The sequence below is a fragment of the Paralichthys olivaceus genome, chromosome 16 (assembly GCF_024713975.1).
Source record: "Paralichthys olivaceus isolate ysfri-2021 chromosome 16, ASM2471397v2, whole genome shotgun sequence".
NCBI lineage: Eukaryota > Metazoa > Chordata > Actinopteri > Pleuronectiformes > Paralichthyidae > Paralichthys > Paralichthys olivaceus.
The window spans coordinates 19,612,613-19,630,355 of NC_091108.1; the positions used below are offsets into that span (position 1 = coordinate 19,612,613).

Genomic DNA, 17,743 nt, shown 5'->3' on the forward strand with positions numbered 1-17,743 from the left:
CTTTAGTTTCCACAAGGGTTAAAGCCAGGGTTGGTAATCCTGGAAAAGCTGGCAAAAGCAGGCTACAAAAAATGCCATCGATACATCCAACCCCCTCCCGTCCAAGCTGCACGCCCAAAAAACATGAGCAAACTGCTTGACAGCTGGTAGAAACCGACTTTTCCGTGACCCACTCGCTAACATCGTCTCATGTGCAGTACAAGCAGGGACGCAGGCAGGTTCGTTAGTGACAGACAGCTATGCCAGTAAATTATTTCCTTTGGTCAGAATAAAATGATTGATCATGTTTATTACAGCCCTGTGAGAGCCACACTGATGTAAAGAGGATTTCAAAAAATAAGATTATTATTTTTGAATATAAGCTACGCCAGTTTGATTTGATTTTAGGAGGAATGTCATCAAAGGGGAAAAAAACACACCTCATTAAATAAACTACTAAACTATACTTTACTATTTTAGTTGTCTGGCCCAGCAAGTTAAATACTCTCAAGACTGTTTACGAAGTCTCAGAGTTTATCCAACACCAACAGACCAAGAAGCCTGCAGAGAGAAACTGCATCTCTGAAAGCTTTCCTGCGTGCAGTAACCCTTGTCAGCCTAAACATCTGATCCATCAGCTGGAACGAGGCTGCCATTCAGCAGCCCTGCTTTCAGAGACTTGTTTCTTGACAACCGCTGCGTCCCGAGGAGTGCCAGTTCACTTGGGAGCTGTGAGAGGAGTCAGCATCGAACCACTTTGGATACAACCAGAAAGAGGCCAGCTCCAACCCGACGCCATGAAGTAGGCTAAACCTCACTTCTGCTGTCCATGATAAGAGTTGATGTTGGATTGCGCTCTAAATTATTAATGTAATTAGTCCTAGATAAATTATTCAACCCCATATAGTTTGGTTCTCTGATTATTCTTATTCACACAATTACATTTAGTATCATCAACTAAAGTGAGCAGTTCTTATCTTTCAAAGTATGGCTGTAGACTCCCAGTCAAATGGATGATAGGGCGACAAGTGCTACAACAATGGGTCTCCAGGATTAATCCAATATTTTCAGCAACAGGACAGATGGACCATAAAGCTGTAAAAAACAGGGATGAGTTTAGAACGCACTCTTCAAATGGGGAAACTAGAAATGGTTGTACATTCTTAAAGACAACATTGTAGGTGGGGGATCACTGATGGTGATGAGACATCATTGTTTGCATATATCCCAACTGGAGGTGGTGGAAAACACAAGGTAACAAGTACTGCACACCTTTCAGGAGAGAACTAAATACAACCAAGACCTGACATTTGAACTCCTGGATCTCTACCTAAACAATTCCCTCTTTTCAGTACAATGACAATATAAGCTTTGCAGTTTTATGGACTCATCACTATCTCTTTTAATAGAAGTAGAAACCAGGATGCTGAATTCCTTTTGAGAAACTGAATATTAAAGTTGAATATGTGGATGACACGTGGGTCAAAATTTAAACCCAACACAACAGAAACATCATGTTCACACAGGAGAAAATAATCTTTTTTGGACTGTGCCATACACACTGAAGAAGACAGAATACTTCCACATTGGATGATGCATGAAACCCACACACAGACATGCTCTTTGACTCACAAGTTGGAAACCTAAACTCAAACTTTGTGAAAACCGCAACACTGTGAGTTGTGAAGAAATGATGAATTAGCAAAATTGCCATCACATTATTACACCACTGCTTCAAAAGCAGCAACAAACCAAGAAAAACAACTGAACATCCAAAACGCTGCCCACCCAGGAAAGCAATATACTGTATGCAGTTGTAATACAGTGCACTTGAAGTACAGACCTAAATATCACTGACCATCACTACCATTAAAAAAATGCATAGGTCAACTCATGAGGGTCAAATCCTGAGGTTATGAGTCAGCGAACATCAAAAGGATAAGTGGTATAGACGAAGGATGGATGGAGGGAGGGAGGGAGGGAGGAAAAGTGGTTTGAAAGGAGTGAAGGGGGCCATCCATGTCAAAGACGAGAAACCATCACTCAACCTATCCTCCTCCTATAATGCATTCAGTCAAGTCCTTCCTTCCCAGGAGACATAGCGAACATTCCCACCTCATGTGACTCCAATGACTCCATCGACTATCGCTACAACAGCCAGGAGCACTAATGAACTTAGTCACATCAATGGCCTTGTAAAAACCCCACAGATATTATATACTGTATATACGTAGGTCCTTCCACAAGTCAGTCAGAAGTGAAGAAGCATCTCTCTATGATGAGGTGATCCAACTTCAAAAGTCTATAACCAAGTCAAGATGCCCTTGTTTGAAGTAGTTGTTGTAATAACCATGACCTGGTTCAATGAAAACCTTCAGACATCTTAGTTGAAGAAAGCAGTGGTGTTAAGATTAAGATTCCTTTATTGTCCCACAACTACAAGCAACATGGGGGGAAATTCAGTCTCTGCCTTTAATCCGTCCTGTGTGAGCAGTGAGCACACGGAGCAGTGGGCAGCTACTGAGAGTGCCCGGGGAGCAGATGTAAGGTGGGAGTTATGTGCCTTGCTCAGGGGCACCTCGACAGTGGTGTCTGACCTCTAAGTCCCAATTCATGCTTCTGCCTTGAAGCTACGCAGTGGGTATGCATGTAGCCTATGCACGAATGATTTCCGGTTTCTGGTCGGCTTGTATACAAGTTCTCTAGCGTTCTCAAGCGTCTACTTCAGAACACTGGCAATCGTTACTAAGGCGATTATGTTAGAGTTGGACCTTATAGATCAGACATGTCAAACCTGCGGCCACTTCCGGTCCCTGGTACAATTACATCCGGCCCAATATGAAATATCATATCCACAGGCCGAGCCAAGGTGCACAATGCCTGGCTAGATGCACATGGAGCGAGTGCCCCTCCTCACCTGCCGAGTATTTGATGTTATTAAATCATTTTTCCAGTGTTCCAGAGATCCCAGTGCCTGTGTGCTGCTGTCTGTGCCCCGTCAAGTTCTCTCACATGTTTTCTTCTCTGTGATGAAGATGAACAAAAACCAACACAGGAGTCGTCTCACTGATGCACACCTTCACTCCATCTTGAGGGTTTCCACAGCACAGATCCTAACCACGATCATTAATGAACTGGCAGCCAAGAAAAGATGCCAAACATTTGGCTCTGGCACATGCAAATAAAAGAAGAATGTAGCTGACCTAGATATATATATTTTTTTGCACTTTATCCAATATCCTGTTATAGATGTTCCTTCAATTCAATTCCTTCAACTCAATAATGGCAGTGAGTCTGATAGAAATGCGTTGCTACCAAGCGGGTCAATCACAGCTCTTGGTCTGCGTCACGTCACGGTACAAATTGGGCTTTACTGAGATAGCACAAGATTTCAACATGTTTGGTGGAATGTCCTCGGACAAACAGGGCCCATGCTGTATTCACACCTGGCTGATTATAAATCTTAAAAGTACTAAACAATCAACCCATTTACATTTTGATTGTGATATGTTCTATGTGTATTAAATGTACGGGTCAGAGATTTAGATATAGGTAACATATTCAAACCAGGTATAGGATCTCTGTCTGTGCTTACAACTGTAATTCAAAAACCTGTCCAGATTTAACTTTTGGTCACAAGAAAAGTGACTGGTTTATTTGGGATAGAAAAACTGCCCACGCCAAATCCCCAAATGCTGCCAAAAGCTTTTTCTGCTGAGATACAAACGGTACAACGTTCCACTTCACAAACAGCTTGTGTTCACCTGAACGTGGCCTTGAGGATCTGTCCGGAAGTGCTCTCTTTGGTGTGGTTGTTGTATCCGTAGAAAAGATCTCCAAACACTGTCTGGTTAGCGGGAATGTCCAGCGCTTCCCCACAGTCGATTCCCTCAGTGCAGGCCTCAGACAGTGGCAGGCAAGACCTTCCATCTGGACCACGCTTGTAGTCCTCGATGCACCTGGAGTGATACAAGTCTCAGTCACTTCATTCATTCATATACAGTATTGCTTCACCTCCAACCTTTTTTCCTGAGAATTGTGATATACAGTAAATTTACCCACTCTTACTTAAGTGTTGATTTGCTTGTTGGATTATTTGCTCTTCCATCTTCTAAATTCCTTTTACTGAAGTTTTAAGGGTAAGAAAATTCTTGAAATACCAAAAGTACAGCTAAGCATTACATTTTCTTTTCATAACAATGGACTTGTCAAACTGCAAATTAAGAGAAAAAATGTTACACTCTCATTTAAACAATCAACTGTATGACAGGGAACTGTTCTCTCTTGGTGAGTAGAAAATGATTATGGGGGATTACATAGCAGATTAAATGAACAATAGGACACCTTCCCTGATCTGAACACTCCTCTTTCACAAAGTGAAATAAATATATATTGGGAAGTGTATAACTAAAAATTAAAATGTGTTATATGAATCATGGGCATGTTTTTTTTGTTGTAATACTCCATGCTGACTTCTGATTAATAGTGATTCCAGAGTAAAACCCATTTTGAATATCTGTTTCTTCAAATTCTCATTTTAAAAGCATGCCCTGTTTCTTATAATCAAGCATTAACAATTCTAAGCTGTAACAAAAGTGTTGAATGCATTTTTATGTTTTTCATAAAACATTTGCCAAGCCTGTATTGTTTGCACGTTTACAGCATTTTCCCTTCCATTGGTGGTTTATTGCATCATATCTTGGTAAGTTACGGCCATCGATCGAACAGTGGTACTGTGTAAAACCATTGGCTGAGCTGCATGTGCATTGCATCACTTTTGTTCATGTGCTGAGAGAATGAGGGCAGAGATGTTAACACCAAGTAGGCCTGAATAATTTAGGGGAGCCTATATGTTCTTCCTTGTTATCAGGGTGTCGAATGTCCATATTAAATGTGGCCGAAGTTTCAAATAATGAGGTAACTGAATGTGAATCCTTGAGAAATGAAATATCTATTTGTAGTTGCCAATTAGTCTTAATTCAAAAGCCCTGTAAGGATTTTGGGAACACACTAATAATGTGTTTTTAAAGACTTCCTGTTACACATAAAAACTCACACACATTATTCTTGCACAAATCTCAAAAGTATGTGCTTATCAATCTGGGGATGATTTTATGGAATAGACAGATAAGAAATGAAACAAGTGAAAATCTCAAGGCAGTGATGTAGTGGACGGATGGACACTAGGGGGAGAGTGGAGTTGCATTTGTAATTTTCATTTGATTTTGTGAAGAATAAAAAAATCAAGAAGCATGTGTCTTTTTCCTACTCCTTTTCAGAAAATGAAAAAAAAAAAAACATTATAAATGTTTGAAATGAAGTGAACTAATTTATGGGGCAGTGCTCACAAACATTGGATGTGCTGCCCCTTGACCTGGCTTCCGGATGTGCCGATCAGAATAGTGAGCTTTCAGGGAGCTGGGGCTGGAGAGTCTGGAGCTCACTTTTTGCCCACTTTCTGTCTGAGGCTCTGCATAACAGGCAGCTCGAGTGTTTTCAGCTGTGCTGGAAATGAGCATAATAAGACTCCTTTAATTTCTTTTATATCCAAATTGAACACCCAAAATAATGCAATATTCAATGGTAAGTGCTGCAATTTTAAGTGCAAATTACAAGTGTGTCTTAAAAGGCTGTGACAAGTGATAATTCAAACCGACAAGCGAGGATTTCATCAGCTCCAACAAATTAACTCAATTGTAGTTTATTACATTTCATCAACATCAGTGAGATATTGAGATAAATAAAGGAAACTCACTCTCACTCTGATCTCTCTCTGTACTCAAAAAATGAAACACTGCTCTGTCTATCTATAAGTTCCCTTCATCTGTTTGATAGCTTGGCAGTTGTTGCGGGTAAATAACAGACAACTGGTGAACAGAGTTCTCTAAATCTGTGAAACTTTTAATCACGTCATAAAATGTAATGCTCACCACCCTCGAAGTCCTGAGGAAGGTAATCGGAGATATAAAAGCTGTGAAGCAGCTCGTCTTTGAGGCAGTCTGTAAAACTAACACGACGTGAGCTCCGACAGTGCAGAGCCAACAGCAGTGTCATTCAATATTGTTGGGTCGATATAAAACATTGTTAGATGTGCCACACCACATGATTGATGTCAAGTATAGAGGCAACATCACATAAACTTGGGCTAATTTCTTTTGTTTTAATACTTTCTTGTCACAGCATAGCCTATTGCTGATTCCTCAAGCTCCTATCACATGACCCTCCTCCATGACCCTACATGCATGTCATTCATATTCTCAGGACGATGATTAAAACTGATACGTAGCCAAAACACTTGTGTGTCCAGAGATCCTTTCTGTATAAAAGCTTTTAAACGAAAACAGAATTGTAAGGATTCAGCTAAGTAGACGTTACAGCTGAAGGGACCTTGCAGTGCCTTAGGGACCCGATTGGAGCGACATCCAGTCCAGTTCTCCAATCAGGAGCATAGATCAAGACAGCAACCCCCTTCAGAGCGGATCAGCTCGTCATTCGGGGCAACTTGCCAGCAGGCTTCATGTGCCAATCCCTCTGTCCAAACTTTGTGTAGTGAACTTTGAAATAGTAAAAAAAACACTTTGAGAATCTAAGTGGAGACTGGGGCAGGTTTAGTTTTTAGCAACCGATTCCGCACTCACAGCTTTTGGATACATTTCTGTATAGACTAGTAACAGGAGTGCAGTTTTGGATGCACTTCTGTGCCATTAGTAGAATCATTAGGTTTTGTTTCACTCAGACTTTATTTAAAGAGAGGGTCAATTTGTAACTCTGGTTTTATAGTCCTTTTTCGTTCTATTTATTCATTTGTTTTCAACAACATTCAGCTGCCCTGTTCCCCTTCAGATATCTCATGTGTGCTTGATTATTTACACCTTCGTGATAATTCACTTTTATTTTAACCAACTACATCTAGTTTTTTGTTGCTTCCCTTACCCCTCACAAGCTGGGTTGTAACAGTAGACCACAAATACAGGTATTGGAGGGAGAAATTGCAGTTTAATTTACAGAATGGGAATACTGGACACAATGCTTCTCCTCGTATCATTCAGTCCCAACTCTAAGCATTAAGTACCAATCCGTTGTGATACACATGGGTGATATAAAATATGTTTGTGAGCAAACTGGTGGAAATATTGATTTAACCATGAGAGTTAGTTATTTTAAGACATTGTCTACAACATTTTTCCTGGATCTAAAATATGCACAGCTCAGGCATCACACAGCTCTGTACTGAATAATCAGCTACATTTAATTCAACTCAAGTGGCACAAAATCCCCCATCTCAGAAAAAGGGGTTAGAATCTAAACACAGAGTTCTCTCAAGACTCTTTCATATTGATGATGTTTTGACATCTTGCTGTATAATGTAGTCACCGGAATGAATCAAAGGCAGATAAAGCAAGAGAGAGTAAAATGGGAGACGGGGGGGTTAAAGAGCGAAAGATAATCTGTCAAGGATTCACACGCATAGAAGCTCTCTCCTGGATGCCAAATGTCGCAAAGCTAATGTGAGTCTCCAGTGGGGAGAGAGGAGGGTGAGCCACATCTGCACAATGGAAAGTGACATCAAAACGCTGCTGTTGAGAATTAGATTCAACAGCAGTTTGTATTACCCCTTTCTGCAAACTTGACGTGAAATTTTGTGTTCATAACATGATGTTCATTGTAAAGGGGATGGGAGAAAAACAATGGTTTGTTGCATTAGAGAGCAGCGTGTGGTCTCTTTGGTGGATTCCACCGTGGAGAAAAGGACAACTCTTTGGCACATCGATAAATCCAGCACCTTCGAGCAGTTTTCACAGAGATGAAAATGCTCTGCAGGTATTCTCTTTATTCAAGTTGACACACCTCTGCTATGATTGACTTTGGGTGACACTATCACTCCATTTACACCTGCCATTAAACGCACCTTGTATCCAAATGTGATTTTAACCTGATACAGTATTAATACAGTAGGTGTCTCAGATTCATGTGGTAACAGGTGAAACACAACCAATGGCAAAGTGTCTCCATCAATCAGTAGAGGCTTATACTCGCCCGACTGCTCTGCGGAGAATGGTAAGTTACTCCCATTTATAATAAGTGTATGTTGTGAAAGTGGCTGTGGCTCAGGATGCGGAGCGGATCGTCCACTAACCAGAAGGCTGGCAGTTTGATCTGCGTCTCCTCCAGTCCACATCCTAAAGTGTCACTGGGCAAGAACCCCAAATTGCCTCTGACAGCTGTGATGTGTAATAGAGAAAGTGCTGCACATAAATGCACTGTATGACTCTCTGACTCCAGAGCTGCAGGACCAGATGACAACAACAAGTATTATTATTATTATTATTATTAATATAATTTACATTGTTATATTAACAGGTGCTGCTACCATTATTAACATCTTTACATCTATAATTATCACTTTTACTCTCTTAAGTCGCCAAAGCCTTTGCTCATTGTGGCAATTGTTGGGATTTTAGTTTAATATGTAAAGTGCCTTGAGATAATGCATATTATGATTTGCCGCTAAACAAATAAATCTGGATTGAATGTGTGTGTGTGTGAGAATGGTTAAACTGTTATGGAAAAGGTCTGCACCGATAATGTGCCATCTATGGTCAATTTGTACATATTCTTCCATGCTATACAGAACATATGCTGTAGTTATGATTTGAATATTAATGAATACTTGGGCTGATAATTTGATTTTTATCTGTTTTACACACTTATTTTATTAAGTAAACAATTACACTTTTCCTTCATTAAGACTCTTACGGTGGAGACAGCAGATATCACACTGTCTTCCATTCTCCACAGAGTTTACAATCTGAAGAGTTTCTTTTATACTTTATTTTTATGAATACATTTGTCAAATTTCCGTATTTTTCTCTCCACACAGACTGTTCCCCTGCGGCCAACCAAAGCCTGCCCAATCATGATTGGTCTAAATAGAAACAGAAACCATAAGGCTTTCAATAACAAAATATTTCCCCTCGTATCCAGATTCTGCAGATTTACATGCAGAATATGAGATTATTGTGTGTTCACTAACTGAAATGTAAAGGGATGAGAAATCAACACAATATATTGTGACCCATGAGAAATGTATGTTAGAAAACCTTGAGTATACAGTATTATTGTTCACAATATGTTCTCAGGATTTCAGGTTGCTTCTAAGATTATAGATTTATTCAGACTAATCCAGAAATTTAGGCGGAAGTAAAACCTTCCTTAGTGCTGCAGTATTTCTATTGAGCTCTTTTTAAATAATGTATAGGTAAAAATTTGTATGGAAGAGATCTGGGTGTTATTGGTATATAATCATCAAAATGTAAATAGCCATTTGTAAGCAGGCAAATGTAACCTCGTTTGCAGATACTTCTACATTTGATTCCACCTGCTTACATAGATTCTCATTCTCATGAAATAAGGATAAGGTACTATATTTTAATTTATCCCATATGGAATAACTTTCAGAAGCTTCTTCTCCATGGTTTATTTCATCTGCTTCTAATGGAAAATACAGACAGTTGGTTTATAAAATGATTTCCTTGGAAAATAACCTTCACCTGGGCCAAGTTAATACACAGTAATTTCACATGCGCCCGTCTAAAGGGCATACATGCATCCAATGTCTGCCAGGAGAGCATTATTATCTTTCACAGTGTGAAATTTCAAATCGTCCTCAGTATGCCAATACCTGTAGCAGAATATTAAAATAATATTAAAAAAATATTTTTACTGCACACAGCAACAGTGTGAACACAGAACTTTTAGCAGCCCTGCACTTAGCCAAAACTAACAGTAAAAATAACCTTCAATTGTGCAGGGTGCAAACAAAGCTTTTACTGATACCTTTGCACAGGCAGTTAAAACTCTCAGTGTGCACTCAGCATTTTAACTTTTGCCCAAGTATTCAGGGCTGCCCTGCAAATTTTAAACTTGTCAAGGCCTACCATGCAAACACTGAGGAGAAGTATTCAGATATGCAGGTACAAAGAAAAAAAAAACTTCTACTTCAAGTTTTACAGACTTTTTGGACTCACTGCTCCAATTTATAAGACAAAGTCCTAAATGGTCAATATATAAACAAACAACTAAAAAACCACGCAGGTCTGACAACATCATGATCTCATTCTCCTTAGGGACATCTTCAGGTTGTTGCCCACGCTGCAGAGTGAGTGACTCACTGTCAATTATCCTCCACGAAGGAGACACCAGATGTAAAGAAATACAGCAAGTCGCCCACAGGCGCTCACTTCCTCTGAAAAAACTTTCCTCAAAAACATATCAGACACGTCAGTTCCAGCCAAGAACACCAACCGCTGCTGAATCCTCCCGACTCCAACTCTCCCTATAGTGTTTCTCACTAATCGTCTGTTTGCTTTAGCCTAACCACTGAGAAACTCACTGTTTATCTGGCTTTAAATTGGACCGTTTGTGCTGGACTTTGCCCCAAACAAGCAAATGAACTGCATTCATTTGTGAAGAATTCAGTGTATAAATAGAAACACAATTTCCACATTATATGGACATCTGCAATAAGCAATGAGGAGGGATTGATTTCACCACTGATGAAGCACCAGATATGTACAGCATATGCAGGAGCACTGTGGAATTCTGGATACTAGCTTTATACTGGAATTTCCAGTTTGACCAAATGATGACACTAAAGACTCTATGAACTAATAACATTTGCACACCACTACTTGCAAAACATGGCATGTTAAGAACAGAATGATGGTAAATTTGGTGCATTTCTGCAGTAACCATATTGAAACATATGTAGAAACTCCCAGCAAAATAGATGCAATGAAATTACCTAAATAGAGCTAATTGTAATTCCTGCTAAAGGCCTGTTTTTAGTTTTCAGTGAGAAACACAAGCTCCAGAATGATTATATTTGGAATTATGGATTAAGGATGAAGACTGGTGGCATTTAGGGCAAAGGAGAGGAAGACCGAGGCTTCTTTATAGTCGAACTCCATATTACACTATTAAGCAGTATGTTGACACTTTTTGAAGTATTTTGCTTTGAGTTTTACAGTGTGATCTAAGGATGCAGAGGCAGAAGATGTGTCAACTATGCAACAAGATGTTATTGTAAGTAATTGGCAATGCAATAGAACTATGGGGGATTTGGGGCAGAGTGCTGGCAGACAATAATCACTTTTGGGAATGTGAATACAGTCAGCACAGTGACATTTACCAGAGTCCTAGAGAAACCGTAATAAGGAAGATGCAGTTGTACACTGTAGGGCTGTCAAAACTGCTCCAAAAGGGTTAGGGTTCTAACCATTCGAATACATGCACAATGCGCATTATGTCAATAACAGGAGGACAAACTAAAACAATGAGACATAACTACTTGTATAGGTATTTTTATTTCAGTTTTAACATAAAACATACCTACACATTACAAAATAAGTAAATGAACTAACCGTAAAACTTAGACCGTAAAAAAAGACTTCTCCGCCGCTCGCCCCCCTCTCTCTCTCTCTCTGCGCATACTGATTTAAATAAACTATTTGTTAATAACGGTTGGTAATAACGGGTCTCTGTGGCTGACGTGAGCTGAAGGTAGTGGGAGTGTATGCTGCGAGTTTAGGGGGCACGTCAGCCAGAGCTGTAGTGAGTGTGTATGTGAGTGAGACTGCTGCCTGCTGAACAGAGGGTCGCAGGAAGAAGGATCTGAAGTGCCCGTGTTTCGGCTACAAAATTCCGCCGAACCGATCCGAAACCAGCCCAAATTTGTATCCACCCGCCGGAACACCCTGGTCGTGTCTCACTTTCAGCAGTGAGTGACGCTGTGCAAGTGCAACTCCTGTGGCCTGTCCCTGACCCGTCATGCAGTGCGCCCACTTGCTAAGCAGCCGCTGATGTGTTTTTTTACACAGTCGAATATTAATTTTCACAATCGAATCTCCGTTTTTTAAAATATTCGAATATATATTCGAATTTAGAATATTCGTTGACAGCCCTAGTACACTGTTCCTTTGAGAGCAGGTGATAGAAGGTAAAGTACTGTAAAACTGGGGATGTACTGTATTTCAGAGAGTAATGCAGACAGACGACTGACAAACTACACATACATGAATCTCTGTGGATTATTCTGAATTAAACCACAGACGAGCTAGCATCACAATGTGTGCAGAACTGTCCAATGATGATTTATTACAACAAAAAGAACTTATAGTCACGTAAAAAAAAACAAAGAGGGAAGTTTCTGTTCTGGACGACCTGCTTAATCGACTTCTCTGTCAGCAGAGGAGAGAAGTCGAGGGGCAAGAGAGTTTGGGAGAGTTTCGCATTCCAGTGCTTTGCTGCATTAGCACACTGGTTTGCTGCACAACCCAGGATGACAGTTACCATGAACCCTGTAGAGGATCTCACAAACAGAGGTGGATTTGTGACTATAATGTATGTGGCCAGATGTCCTACTGGATACTACTTCTTAAAATGAAGAGGAGGTCAACTGGAATCATCAAAATGTTGTTAATGTTTTGTTTTTACCCTGATTTAATGATTTTAGATTGTTAGTTAATTGCTGTATTCAAACTAAAATATGTATATGGATAATGACTTGCATATTTTGTTTACTTATTATTATTTCAGCCAATAAATCAAAAGTATGTTAATGAAAGAAAGACAAGTCTAACATCATTCAAACTTAAAGAAACCTTCAGATCTGTGTGTAATGAGTGACAGTGAATGCTCTCTGACTGAGAATAAGTTTCATGGTCAAACTAGCTCATTTTGAGACATGACAGGTTTAGTGCAGGGCAATGTTTTCTTTGAAAAAGGACATGACAGGACATCTGCAGACGACGAGTTAGTGTGATGTGAATGACAAAGTCATCCACAGCAAACATCAGATGGTATACACTCTATATGGCAGACGGGTAAAGAAAATCCCAATTAGTGGTACAAAGAGAAGTCCGCAATACTGAGGGAGCACAACATAGTTACTGCAACTGTCTCCATCCTGCTGCGTTAAAGAAGAAAAGAAGTCATTTTAAACTCAATTCAAACCTAGGAGGCTGACGTTCTCACAAATGTGCACTCTCATGGAATAAATTAAACATTAACAATGAGATGGACTTTCTAAAAGTCCTCAGTTCTACTTTAAAAATGTTTATAAATAAACGCTGGAGACCAAACCAATTCATCCTCACTCAACCACCAAACAGTTGAACGGTCTGTTGCCATTTCAATATGCAAGAGACTGTAATGAGCGATTACTGTGCTGATTAATTGGGGTTTTGTAGATCTCAGTCTATGAGAAGTTTCAACAGCCTGTATGTAAGACCACTCATGTAATCAATGGTGAGGTCTTCAAGGATTAGTTCACATACTGGCAGAAAGCACCATTTCAAAGTAGTGAGGTATCTTCGACATTACTGACTGCAATATCCAACAAGTGGGTAACAAATTAAAGAGTGAAAAACCATCCAACCATGCTCTGTGTAAATGCACAATAAAATACTGAGCATGTCCTAATGACAACAGTTAACAGAAAATATATATGGGTGATGTCACAGTTAAAGTAAATGAACTGAGCCGTACACACTAAGAAGTAACTCATGTCTGCCGATTGTAAACCTTTATCAGAGCCACATCAAATCAAACTCTGGTCACTGACAGCAGGTCAACACCACTGTAATGTGTGTAATTATGAATTATTATTGCAAATCTGCTCTTCCTTACCCACAGAACATCTGGATGTTGTAAAGGGTCGGGTCATCCTCCAGAGGGGCCAGCTGCTGGAGACACAGCTGCTCACAGCCGCCATTGAAACCGTCAGAGCAGTCGATGCCGATGTGGTGGTCGTAGCACCCGGTCCCATCCTTCATAGGACTCAACCCCGGAGGGCACTGTGGAGAGAATGTTTTTAGATGAATAATGTTAGTAAGGACACTTTTTTTTTGCTTTTTTCAGGGATGCTTTCTTAGAGCTGCCACATTAACACGAATTCCAGATGGGGCAGGTAAACAGACACGATAACATCTGTGCCACAGAATGCTAACTGCCAGATTTCTGTTCCCATTAGTGTGGCTTGTATGAGCACTGAGCTTAATGTGTGTAAAAGCTGCACGAGACAAGCCGTTTCACATTAAATTCTCATATTATCAGCCTAAATAATAGCACGAGACAACATCGGAGGGCTTCGAACACTTAGAAACACTTAACATTTAGTAAATCAGAGGCCGGCACATAAAGGGGCCATGTACGTTACTATATTTGGAGGAGACTCAAGTCCCATAGTGGAGTTATAAAGAATCCCTATGTCGCCACCTCAAGTATTATTTGATATGCTGCTTTGAACTGTGACAGCAAACAGTTTCATCCAATACTTCACCTCTAAAATCAAACCCAAGCTGGCTACATCAAAAGAAAATGCATCAAAAGACTCATTGCATAGATGACACATAGATGTGTTGTGTGGTAAAGGTCGGGTCAAATCTGCTTTCTGAGAAACGAACACCCAGTCGACACATGTGCAACCCACAGAGTAAAGCTCTCAGACTGAACTGTTATGTCACTGAATTTCATCTTACGAGCTGCAGCATTAACAACAAGACTGTCTTCAACTGTGCAAGTGGCTCTGTAAGGATGTGTTCAACAGTGTTATAAGCCATATGGTAATTAAGCTAACTTAGCCGGCCAATTTTAGTGCAATTGATTCTGTTTCAGAAAGTCAATCTCTACCAAGGATTTTTCACTTAAAACCATAAATGAATGATGATGGTGCTTTGTCATACAATGAGATTACATACAAAGTCATTGCAAAGACGCAATTAGACGCAAAGTTGCCGTCACTCGTGTCACTTGCACAAATTTTATCGCAGGAGTGCGCTACAATTTGTGCAAGTAACACCAAAGCAGCATAAATATTTTGATTTTGTCCAACAGTTATTTATATAAACAGGTAATGTATAATAAGATTCACCATCTGAGGACTAAAGGTCAGTACAAAAGGCCATGGCAACACGTCCAGTATTTATTGACATAAATCAGTTCGGACAAAAGGGTTGGGCCGACTGTCAGTGGATCCACATTCCAATTTCTTGAGCCATAGAAGGACAATAAAAACAGTGTTTGGAATATAAACTGGCTGATTAGTATCAAAAATCATCAAGAATTATGATATCACTTGAAAGAAATGTGGTATTGCTCTGCTTCGATAGAAGAAAAGTGCATTTCCCCTGGTTGACTCATTCAACAGCCACAGAAGGTAAATGTTTCACTGCATAATCGGTTCATGGGTTTCACAGAGGGGGTTTTAAACTTTTCTCTTGTATACATTACAGAGCGAAAGAGCTATCTCAAAGCACGCCCACTTGATTATTTACTGTGGCGCCAAGAATGACAAGAACAGTGATGAAATGGCAGAACACCAGGCACCTTTTTTTAAAGGATTATTGTTCTGTTGAGGGAGATGAGGCAATACTGCGGTTTAACATTTAGATTCCCAGACAATTCAGACAGCGCTAGATGTATGTTTGAAGAGTGAAATGAAATCCTTTAGTTTTGAAAAATGCCAAACAATGGATGTCACAGATAAACTTAATAAAAGAAAAGTTTTATCGAGCGGTTGACGACTTAATTAAAATGCAGATAATGGGTGATGTACAAGCGAGGTGTGAGACCTGATTCCACCTCAGCTCCCTCCTTCTACAGCCGTGTTCAATATTTCCCTAGACTTTTTTCCCCCAGGGACCTGTCAACTCAAATTCACATTATGTTTTCTGTCAGCCATTACTTCAAAGGGGACTTTGATGGAGTGCGTTTTAACAAGGCGCTGCTACCTTCAGAACAGCGACTAGTCAGTTACTCTCCTCTGAGCACAGACACATCAGCAACTGCTTTTATTATTTAGTCCGACGCTCTTCATCAGCAGGTCCAGGTGGCTCATTTGGCTAATAAACGTCTCACGCTTGTTATGGCTTCCAGTCTATACGACACCTTTTGTGGAAGTACAATGTACATTTTTACGCATTTTTTTTTTCTAGTAGGGTTTAGTGTGTTCTATTAAATTCATTATAGATAAAAGAGTAACAGTGGCAGCTTTATAAAAAAAAAAAAAAAGCTCTAAAAACTTAAACTTATTGGAGAGCTGAACAATTTAATGAAGCCTACCAAAGCCTGGAGAGAGAGGACATGGAATAACTGTACAAACGGTGCATCTCAGAAGGTTTCTGAGTTGTGAAGTATTTGTTTCAACTTTGGCTACGATTAAGAGCCAAGTGTAAAATTGTGTCGATTGGTTTATGGGTATTGATGTCAGCAACTCACCACCTTGTGTACACACATTTTTACTTTCCAAGTTCACATGAATTTTCCTAGTCGGTAACTCATATTTCTGATTATTTCGACACCCCCTGAATGCACTATAACATAATGAGACCCTTCCTATGATCCAGAAAATTAAATGCTCTAGTGGGTGTGACCCACACATATGTTTAATTTGTACATTTATATGTGAGTTACTTAACAAATAAATGCTTACTTTATAAGTATGATGTGTATGAAGTTCTTTATCCACTTTTTACCAATCACACAAATTAACATGTACATATTCATAGTTGATATCGCTGCATAGGGAAGTTATCTGAACTTCTATCGTATGTCTCAGAGGATATATGAACAAAAGCCAATCAAAACATGAGAGGAAAATGAGGCCTTTACATTCTGAATATTTTTAGCTTTACTTATTGAGAATGAGACGGGACTCTGGGGTTAGCAACTTTATATTTTAGATGTTTCAAGCTCTACAGTACATTGATGGCAGAGTTTAGAAAGAAAGGGAGGAGTACAAGAAAATTATTTTAACTAGTGAGATAACAAATTCAATATTTGAGACTGTTACCAATACCCAGGCAACAAAACCAAGCAGCAAACAGAGTCTGGTAAAGACAGGCATGGTTCACATATAAGTTGGCAACATGGACAGGAGGGGGATACTCACAGGCAGGAATGGGAAGTAACGGCTTGACAGCTATGGTTAAGTAAGCAACATAGATCATTTGGCCAGATAGATGGGTAAGAGAGCAAGTGTGTATACGAGAGGAGGAAATGAGGAGCAGGTGTGCAGGGGGTTGTGGTGATCAGGTGACAGGAAAAGGTGGGGACACGCTGAGGACACCCGGTGGGAAGACCGGGAAGGAGAGTTCACAGAGTGAAGCTAAAAGGGAAAAGAAAGGAAACAGGACAGGTGTCCGCATTCTATTGTTAGTGATTGTTAGTTTGGACTACAGGGTTTGAGGAAATGAGAATACAAAATACCACCCTTCACACTGATTGTTGAGTCTTGGTAGTTTCCAGCCAACCTGATTGTGACAAACTCAGATTTGCTACTTTTCAGAGTTAGAGGTTTGGATTCTTTATAGAATGACTCTGAAGTTGGTTTATTATGTTTATATATTTAACAATCACAACAATATGTATATACTCTTGTTTAATTGTAAATACATCATCAGCACTGCTTATCATTTGAGGGTCATGGGGGGGAGCTGCAGCCAATCCCAGCTGACATTGGGGCTGGGTACACCCTGGACTGGTCACCAGTGTACCACAGGGACGAGCTACAAAGACAAATGACCATTCACACTCACATTCACACATACAGTTAACCCTAACCCTCATTCACCAATTTAAGAAGATATGTTTTATTTTCTGGGATTTGTTCTTATGTAAGAACAGAATCTATCACAATGAGTTGCACTCTTACGCAGACTTGACAACATAAATGCTTGTGTAAAATAATCAGTTTGTGTTTTGA

The 17,743-nt window shown here is 39.8% G+C and overlaps 1 protein-coding gene across 12 annotated transcripts in view; it reads right to left on the bottom strand.

The window, feature by feature from the left end:
• astn1 (astrotactin 1) overlaps nt 1-17,743 on the bottom strand; it is a 389,228-nt gene that overhangs the window by 199,333 nt on the left and 172,152 nt on the right. For all 12 annotated transcript variants that reach the window (XM_069511745.1, XM_069511741.1, XM_069511748.1 and 9 more), the window contains 2 exons: nt 13,669-13,835; nt 3,744-3,938 (listed from right to left, as the gene is read on the bottom strand). In XM_069511745.1, the coding sequence (XP_069367846.1) occupies nt 3,744-3,938; nt 13,669-13,835 (362 nt within the window). The remainder of the gene's footprint in view (nt 1-3,743; nt 3,939-13,668; nt 13,836-17,743) is intronic.